This window comes from Mus caroli, chromosome 10 (assembly GCF_900094665.2).
Source record: "Mus caroli chromosome 10, CAROLI_EIJ_v1.1, whole genome shotgun sequence".
NCBI lineage: Eukaryota > Metazoa > Chordata > Mammalia > Rodentia > Muridae > Mus > Mus caroli.
The window spans coordinates 115561174-115571430 of NC_034579.1; the positions used below are offsets into that span (position 1 = coordinate 115561174).

A 10257-nucleotide genomic window follows, 5' to 3' on the forward strand; every position below is an offset into this window, starting at 1 on the left:
CTGTCTCTGCCTCCCAAGTGCTAGGATTAAAGGAGTGCGCCGTTTTAAAAATCTTGACAATCTTAAATTTATCCCAAAGTGTACGTACATAGCAATCCAGAAAGTCCTAAATTTATCTTCTGAAATTTACCACAAAACAATATAATAAAATAAAAATCCAAAGCATCCTATTCATCACTGCTTTTACACAAGCACTGAAGTCACCTTACCTTCTGGAGAACATCTAAGGCCGTAAGCACGGCTTCCTGTAAACTTGTCAGGACTGCTTCTGTGTAAGACGGGAGGATGAAAGGAGAGGCATCAGAACTGATGGGGACAGAGACAGCGCTGTGCAGGATGACGCCCAGCTTCTGCAAGTCGGCCATGCTGAAGCCAGCTTTTATGTGCTGGTAGAGGGCAGGGAAGATCTGAATTAAGGCTGTAAGGAAAGGCTGGCTGGGGATAAACGTCAGCTCATCGACAGTGCTGGGCGGCTCTGTGCTTTCAGAACCCGTCCTGTGCCAGGTGTTCCAGGCAGCCCACCAGAGCTTCAGATCTTCGAGTTCGTCAGTCACCACAGGAGTCTCCGAGCTGCATCTGCCAAGCTTTTCTCCAATGGAGTCTGTCCTCACAAACGGCCTGCTCAGGCCTGGGCCTGGAAGGTTTCCCAGAAGGACAGGTACGGGCACACTAACTGCAGGGGTCTCGGGCTTCTCTGAGTCTCGGACAGGGGACACAATCTGTAATATTTCCTGGAAGCTTTTCAGAGCGGCGAGGGACACTTCATTGTTTTTACTGAGTGCAGCTGACTGGATGTGGTCAAGAAGAACATCCCAAGCTCTTGAGAAGTCTCCTGTATCAATGAGAGGGGGTGGGGTGTCAATCAGTGTCACTGAGCAGATCCTCTCCGGTACTCTGAAGCAGGGTTGCTTTATCTTCTGCTTACACTGACAGAGAAGTCAAAAGCATAAAACTAGGATCTAACATACTAAAACTATGACCCATGGCTGAGCAGAGAGGCACTTGCCACACAAGACTCACAACTGAGCCTCATCCACAGAACCACAATGCCTGACGGGCAGCCTGCCTCCACAATCCAGACACTCCTACAGTGAGACACCAGGTGCAGTCAGGACAGCCACACAGTGTGGCTTCCCAATTCCCTCAAGCCAACCTCCACTTCCACCACTCATGTGAGGCAGAATGCCCACACATGCCCTCCCATACATAATAAAAATGATAGTTAAAAATACCACATCCCGGGCTTGAGAGATGGCTCAGTGGTTAAGAGCACTGACTGCCCTTCCTAAGGTCCTGAGTTCAAACCCCTGCAACCACATGGTGGCTCACAACCATCCTTAATGAGATCTGACGCCCTCTTCTGGTGCATCTGAAGACAGCTACAGTGTACTTACATATAATAATAAAACTTTAGGCCGGAGTGCAAGGCCAACCGGAGCGAGCAACCTTCATTCCCAGCAACCACATGATGGCTCACAACCATCAGTACAGCTACAGTGTACTCATAGGCATAAAATAAAATCTCTATCAATAGGAATGTATATGTTAAGTGGGGAACATACCTCCTTAGAGGTTTTATTTTCTTCTGCCTAAGGAGACTAGAATAAAAATATAGGTGATAAAAGAAGCACTCTCAGCGGCGCTGTGGCTATACATCTACCTTTATTAATGATTTAAACACACAGCCCCCTGCCCACCACCACCTTTTTCCCAGGATTAAAGGCTGAACTGGCATTTCCATGGATGGCAGGCAAGTGGCTATAACTGACCTCTCTGCAGCCTAAGATGTTCTCATTCCTAGTCTCCAGGGAAAAGTTACTACTCACAACTGCATGACACATGATTTCCATGTCTCAATGTCTAAAACATGCTATGTATCATGCTTCATAAAATTCACTGTCGTCTTCATATACAATTCCCTTATGCCTCTGCATTTTCTTAGACATTTTTCAGTGGGCTAGCAGGATGACTGAAGCTGATGACTAGCTTCAGTTCTCATGGCCCACATGGTAGAAGGAGAGGACTTATCCCTGAACGTTTCCCTCTGACCTTCTCTCTCTCTCTCTCTCTCTCTCTCTCTCTCTCTCTCTCTCTCTCTCTCTCTCTCTCTGCTCTTCTATATGGTATGGCATATGTGTGTGCTCCCTGCCACATACACACAATAAACACTGAAAGAAAGCACCAACCAGTAAGTTAGCTTTGTAAAAGTCTACATATAATTATGTATTGCATATGGGTCTGTTAAAAGCAAATTCACTAGTGTTCACATTATAAAAAATTATTCAGGCCTCCTGAGATGGCTTATGTCTGTTGGCATAAAGTAAACACAGATGTTAAAAGTGACGTTTTGTATGTTCCTTCATATGTAAATATGATGTATATTTGTATTCCCATCATATGTAAATCATACATAAAGAAAAAAAACAAATTAAACAAAAATACACTAGGTATGGTGGCACACAACTTTAATCCCAACACTTGAGAGATAAAGGCAGCCCGGTCTACAGAGTGAGTTCCAAGGACATCCAAGGCTGTCTACAAAGACCCAGTGTCAAAAACAAACAAAAACACTAGAGGAGGCTGGAGAAATGGTCCATTTGTTAACGTGCCTGCCAGGCAGGTAAAGGAGGGCCTAAGTTTGAGCTTAATCTCCAGAACATATGTTAAACAATCAAACAACAAACAAACAAACAAAAAACAGGTGCAGTGGGTATGAGCTTTAATTGCAGAGTGCTTGCTATCTACGTATAAAGGTCAGAGTTCAAATCCCTGACCCCTATATAAAAGCTAGGTGTGGCTGCATGTGATTCTGTAACTTCAGCACTGGGGGACTCAGAGTCCGAGTGCGCAGGGAATGGGTAGAGGGTGATGGCAGGACATCCAGTGCTGCCTCCTGACCCCCACATGTTGCACTCGCTCACACGCTTGGGCAGCACTGTGGTCCAGCAGTACCGCCGTCCATTTCTCCATACTCTCCCCAACACTGCCATTCAAACCAAAAGCATTACAACCTCCCCTTGGGTTCTCAGTCACACAGCCACTGGCATCCCTAACTGGACGCTCTTTGTTTGGGGCACTTCTTGCACACTCTGGGATGCACTCATTACCGCTTGCACCACCTACTACTACACTCCAGGCGACCGAAGCACTCTCCGGACCCTAGTGCTACAATACAGTCTCCAGAGTTAATACGTCCTCTATAAAATGAGCCTAAGCTTGCCGTGCTTGAGAGCCACCGATCTGATCTGCATGAACAGCCTCCTCAGCAGTCAGCCATGCCCTTTAATTCACACCCCCCTTCCTTCCCCCCCCCCCCCCCACCTGTCCTCACCTCTCCTTCTGAGCTGATGAGGTCACCTCCCTGTGACCTCAGGCACAGTGCTGTCTTCTCGGGCTGCCATGCAGGCTCAGAACCCACTCTAGACTCACAGTCATTAACTGTCTTTGTGGCATGTATCACTGTGGCCACTTTGGGTTTAAGGGCATAATTATGGCTCTTCTCTCAAGTCCAGCCTTGTGTGTATTCTCTTCACCACTGGACTCTGAAAGATGCGTCCAGAGCAGGTTCTTTCCCTCGATGAAATGAGCATGCACACCACACTAAGTCAGGCCTACAGTTAAGACTGCTGACTATTCTAGTACAATATATCAATTCCCAAAGAATTTCCTAAGTATGTTCCAAATTTCCTTTAACACAGATTAGTTGTATAAGCAGAAAAAGACAATATTTGCACACCTAGAGGCTGCAGCAAGTATCTCCTGGTGTTGAAGATCCGTGCTACTCCAGCCAATGTCAATACCCAGGTCTCAGCCCACTGCTTCTCTGCCGTGTCTCTTGAGTGATGAATTAAAATATTTCCACCTCCAGACTCAATCTTTTCTTTGTCTGCAGTTGTAGAAGATTCTCGAACTCGGTCCAGTAGATGAAAGAGTACCTAAATATTTATTTTAAAGATCATATAAAAATATTGATGAGTTAGCTTAAGATATGGCAATAGAAAATAAAAGTTATAAAAATATGTAACAGTTTTATCAATCCACATAAATTAGAGAAATTGACTAAAAAACACAATTGTGTATTCTTAAACTTATCCTTAAGTTCATGGAATTAGAAAGTAAATTAACAGATAGAGCACTAGCCAGGACTTGTTATCAGTGGAAACATCTCTGGGATTATAACTGAGACAAGAATCCAGGCAGAAAGTATTACCATGGGATGTCCAGACCTCAGGACCAAATGAGATGTTGGGAAAACCAACCAACAAGCAAAACTTAGCTACAACTTGGAGAGTTTTTACACTCAAAGGAAAATAAGAACAAACGGGGGAGGAGCTCTGAACAGAGTAGATGTGTCTATGAAACAGAAAATGTCACAGACAAGATGAACTAATAGTTTAGGCACATGGTCCTGGGTTCAAGACCCAGCACAGACACAAAAAGAGAAAGAAGGACAGGAGAGTATAGGAGAGGAAAGAGAAATCGGAGGAGGAAAAGCAGGAAGCTGAAGCAGTGGTAACTGTGGTGGCGGTTTTACATGCAGCATTAAGGAACTAGTGACCCTCTCAGGGAGAAAGAATGGACTAGTGAATGGAGATAAAAGTGTCTAGCTTTTGTGGGAACCTCTGCTCTTGTGTGCCTCTCTCTCTCTCTCTCTCTCTCTCTCTCTCTCTCTCTCTCTCTCTCNCNCACACACACACACACACACACACACTCATGCGTCCACATGCATATATACACACACACACAGTAAAAATAATGAAAATCAATCTTTAAAAATTAATTTGTTTGGGCTGGAGAGTTGGCTCAGTGGTTAAGAGCACTGGCTGCTCTTCCAGAGGTCCTGAGTTCAATTCCCAACTACTACATGGTGGCTCACAACCATCTGTAATGGGATCTGATGCCCTCTTCTGGTGTGTCTAAGGACAGTGACAGTGTACTCACATACGTAAAAGAAACAAACGTCTAGGAATGACTGTTTAGAAAGTGTACACATGTGACTGAAAGCGGAAAACGAGCAGCCCCACCGTCCCCAGTACCTTCCAAATAACGGTGTGCCAGGTGGAGTGCTGCAGCAGGGTCCCGTGCGCTCCGATCGTGGAGAACAGGGTCTGCCCCGCGCTCTTCCTCACGGCAGGGCGGGGGTCCACGCAAAGCTCCCCCAGCTTGGCATAGAGACATAGCCACAAGCAGTCGAATGGCGGCGCGGGGTGGAACGGCCGGTTCAGAGACACTCCTTTCTCCTCGGCCTGCTTCTGCTGAGCTGCCTCTTCTTTATTTAATTCTTTTTCAATCGTTTCCCCTCTTTGGAAAAAATAATCTGAAATATTCCACTAAAAAGAAAAGTATAGAAACATAATTTTATTCACGAATTTTGTTCTAAGCTTCAGAAGAGATTCAATACAAGCATTTCCCTCATCAGTGCCTCTAATTTCAAGAAAAGGTGGCTAATTATTTTGTCTTATCATTAACTTTTATTGTCCTGTACTTTTTATTATGAAAACTTTTCAACTGTATGTAGAAAGAAATCATTAATTTCAATGTGTTGATATATATATATATATATATATATATATATATAGCATCTAGGCATTATAATTCTTTTTTGTCATTATAATTCTTAACTATACAATATACATTAAGATCTTAACTAAAACAATAGCATCACAACATAATTGTATCACTTAATAACTTCTAATATCATACAAAACCCAGTTCTTATCTTCACATAGCACAGACTATTATTCTCAGCGGTGGTGAAGTATGTGAGTTAATGACGACAGCGCTGTGACCATCCACAGGAAGTGAGGGAAGGCCTTGAGTGCTGTTAGAGCGCACAGTCAGTCAGCTGCTCTGCTCTTTGACAGCAGGGAGTGTCTGACCGAGTAGTCTTCCATGGCCATGGTTTTCATAGAAAAATACCAAGTTAACTACTTTGTGTGAGAAATTTAAAGTTCAACTTTATGGAATTTCTGAGTCACAATAAACACTTAGGAGATCCTAGATAAACTACTTAACTAACTTGGGAGAGAAACATAATTTCAGCTTTACACACTCTCGCAACTGTAACATGAGGTCAGAAAATCTAAACAATTTCCTTAGATAAACTACAGACACTGGGGGCAGTTCTCCTCATATCTGATTCATATGAAACACTTGCAATACGCTAACATACTAATTCCATATTCAAGATATGTGAAATGAGATTTAAATGTCCATAATTCAAGAATCCACAAGTACTAAAGATACACAGAGCCTTCCACTACAACATGCTGTCTCCTGTGTCTAACAGTTTTGTTGACAGACTATGGGTCTATACAAATAGTAAATAAAGCTTTGTTATTAAATAGTCTATGAAAAAATGTTACAAAAGTAATATTTTAGGTCACTTAATCTGTACACTACATCAATCATGATTTTTTATAAGATTTATTTATTTTATGTATATGAATACACCATCACTATTTTCAGACACACCAGAAGAGGACTCAGATCCCATTACAGATGATTGTGAGCCACCATGTGGTTGCTGGGGTTTGAACTCAGGACCTCTGGAAGAATAATAAGTGCTCTTAACTGCTAAGCCATCTCTCCAGGCCATGATTTTCTTTATATGCATTTACTATTATTGTTTCACAAAGTTCTCTCATAAACTCAGCAAAACTCAAAGGTCAGTATATCAAAATTGTTTCAAATGTCCCACCACTAATGGACTGTTTCCGAAATTATTTACTAATTCATGGAGGATATGCTTGGTACTTAATAGTCAGTAAAACTGTCAAGTGTCTACCCTGTATTTGTAAGCATTCCCTGTTAACTACATAAGTCATGTAAAAGGGTCTCACCATGACAAGGCAGTAGTACTTACCAGTAAGCCTATTGACGTTAAGCTGATGTTAAGTTCTTGGTTATGCAGTCCAAAGCTACCTGCAACATCTACAACTATCTGTAGGCAAGAACAAGGCATTGTGGGTAGGAAGTCTGTCACAACCAACTGAAGACACTGAAAGGCAGTTCTTATTAATGATTCTCTGAAAACAAAAGAAACGGGAAATGTGAACAGAAAAGAAAGGGGGTGGGAAAACTTTACAATAATCTGAACCCAGCAAACTTTTATTTTAGAATTTTAACAGGGATGCCCTCCCTGGTTGCACAGTACCTCAACAGCCACATAATTACTTATGCTTTCTCAAATACACAAGAGTAAAGGGACCTTGATGAGATTAACAAATAAGATTAGATTCAATCCCGGCATTTGGGAAGCAGAGACGGGGAAATCAGTGTTAGCACTGAGCACCAACCAACGACCCGACCCAGGACCCCTGCGACAGCGCACTGAGGGGAGGCTGCCACAGCCCCTTTCTCCCTCATGCACCAAAGCTGTCTTCTGTGGCCCAGTGCATGCACAAGTGTGCTTACTCAGTAGCCGAGGGTAAGTGCCTCTGCTACGGCTGTTTTTAATATCTACACAGTACCTCTTAAAAGTACCTAAGCACAATTACAGATCTGTCCTGTGAGAAAAGTACAGTATAACGTTCACAAGAGGTAGATGGTCTTGGAGAAAAAGTTCGGTGGTATTCTGGCTAGTTCTTTAGTCCACCCTACAGACTAGAGTCATCTCAGGAGAGAACTGTAATTGAGGGGCTATCTCCATCAGCTGGCCTGCAGGTGACTGATGCGGGCGGGACCCTTTGCACTATGGCCTGTGTCACCCCTGGACAGGTGGTCCTGGGCTGTAAGAGAAAGCCTACTCAGCAGTCTATGGACAGCAGGCCAGTAAGCAGTGTCCCCATGGGTTCTGGGGCAGTTCCTGCCTTGGCTTCTCTTCATGGTGGACTCTGACTGTGACGTGTAAGCCCAGTAACTCAAGTTTCTTTAGGCCATGGTGTTTATCATAGCCAGTGAAGGTCACCTGGAACAAATGGTAAGTAACGTAAATAATGGAGCCTTCAATGTTCCAGAGTTTCTCAGCACTGGATGCACATGGACTCCTGCCACTTTACTGCACACATTCTACTCTGTGCTGTGAGTTAAGAAAGTCAGCTTCAACTTGACGCACACTGGTCTTTTTTACTTTAATAATCTCAGAGTGTTGGACTATAAGGACATTTACTATTACAAATACTTAAACATTTAATTTCTCTAATACTATCATTAATTGTCTCTGTAGTTTTAACATAACACTGCAGTGCCCCTGTCGCTAGAGTGTGTGTGACAGTGTGATCTCAGACACGAATACCCAGGACCTGTTTAATTTCTTCACTGATGTTCTACCCTAAGCTAAGTAAAATCCCACATCCCATTCTACTGTGCTCTTCCTTCTGTATCCCTATTTATTTAATGGGATTTGACTATTTACCTATGCCCTAAGTGTGAGGATCATTCTAGACTGCACTTCTCCCTTTGTCCCCAGTCAATCTGTTACATACCTCAAACACCTGTCACTTCTAGGAAGCACCTGTCAGTCCGCCCACACTTGCTGCTCTCTCTCCGTGCCCTTGTCACAGTGGACTCTGTCAAATGCACATCTGACTACAACTCTCCCGTGTAAACTCCTCACTTGCCTCTCAGGCATACTCAAAGTAAATGCAAATAGCCTTTAGACACACAGGATGCCGTATGCTGTGGCTCCACCCCCTCCACTGGGGCTTTGCCTGGCTTACAGTAAAGTGCTCTCTTCCCTGTATTCTCCTTCTAGGGGAGTGGCCATTTATTTGTGTACTCAGAACAGCCCACAAGCTCAGTTCTGGGAACACAGTAAGCACAGAATAAATGTTTAAGAAACAAATAAATAGTCATTTTAAAGCAATTTCTTAAGAATTTCCTAATATATGGAGTCCTTAATACATTATAAAATGTTAAGTTATTTATCTTATAATAAGATCTTATATTCTAATATAAATGGCACGAAACAGCAAATCTTCTATCCCTTTAAAAGCAAAACAATACTTGCGAGTTCCCAGAACTGCCTGGGTAGGTTATGAAGCACTGTGACAGGGAGAGCTAGGGCATGAGCAGCAGGGCAGAGATAAAAATTCTCACTGCAGGCCATCAGGATGGCACCCTCTGACCTCTTACACGTTGCGTATCCATTTTAAACACTTACCCTTGATCATTTCTGATTGCTCCCATGACTCCAAGAACTAACGGCCACCCAGGCCCAAGACTGTCTCCCTGGCTTTGCAGAATCTGCAACACACATTCTAATTGCTTGAGTCGAATATCTGGATGGTTAATATTGGACATCTCTTTTAATGGGTTCAATAAAAGCAGCTGTAGTCTCTAAAAAGGGAACAAGAAGGTAATTAGGCAAAGATGTCCAAAACACGGCAGGTAGCCTTATTACAACTGCCACTGCCCCCCTCCCATCTTTCTGCAATGCCCTCTCTATGCTGCCCAGTTGGACTTGAGCTCAAGTGATCTCGTGCCTCAGTTTCCCAAGTGCTGTGACTACCGAGTGTAGCACCCATCTCTGCTGTTCCTGTGAGGTTCAGATTCACCTCCATTCACAATACTGCAGTAAACAGAAATTTTCTAGTAAAAGAACAGAATATGATTTCTCTAGCAATGATCTTTAGAGTTTTGCCACTTGTCTGCTTTCCTTCAGTGTGTACAATTTCAGGGGAAATGTGGGGCTACCTCTCCCCATAGACCTTGCTAAAGGAAATATATCCTTAGCTACACTTAAAGAAAATAATTCCCAATATCTAGTATTATCTTTCATTTACTGTATTAATGTATAGCATGTATTTAAATGTAAAATTATCAAGTATGATACAATAAGATCTAACTATAAAGTCTGAAATGATATGCTTTAATAACAATTATTAACATAAATGACAAAAGCCACAAAACTTGCTGAGACAAAAAGTACTCTGTGTTACCTCTTTTGACATGTTAAAAGCACTTCACTATTTAATTTTCTTCTCTCCAAACTTTGTTCTTTGTGGCTGACTTACTAAACACATATTTAGTAAGCTTTTACCATGCAATGAATATTGATCAGACATTGAGGATATTGAAGCAAGTAGAAAAGGAGTCTAATTGGTCTTTATCACTACTGATTAGTGTTTATGAGTGTGTACCATATCATACATGTGCAAGTCGGAGAACAGCTTGCAGGAGTCAGCTCTCTCTTGCGACATGTAAGTCCTGGGAATTGAACTCAGGTTGTCAGAATTGACGGCAATCACCTTTGCCCACTGAGCCATTTTGTCAGCCATGACTTTATATTTTTTTAAAGCCTTCTTTTTTTTTTTT

The 10257-nt window shown here is 42.7% G+C and overlaps 1 protein-coding gene across 7 annotated transcripts in view; it reads right to left on the reverse strand.

The window, feature by feature from the left end:
* Nucleotides 1-10257, reverse strand: part of Mon2 (MON2 homolog, regulator of endosome-to-Golgi trafficking) — an 80431-nt gene that overhangs the window by 18780 nt on the left and 51394 nt on the right. For all 7 annotated transcript variants that reach the window (XM_029482362.1, XM_021173736.1, XM_029482364.1 and 4 more), the window contains 5 exons: nt 9104-9279; nt 6866-7028; nt 5037-5330; nt 3737-3935; nt 210-832 (listed from right to left, as the gene is read on the reverse strand). In XM_029482362.1, the coding sequence (XP_029338222.1) occupies nt 210-832; nt 3737-3935; nt 5037-5330; nt 6866-7028; nt 9104-9279 (1455 nt within the window). The remainder of the gene's footprint in view (nt 1-209; nt 833-3736; nt 3936-5036; nt 5331-6865; nt 7029-9103; nt 9280-10257) is intronic.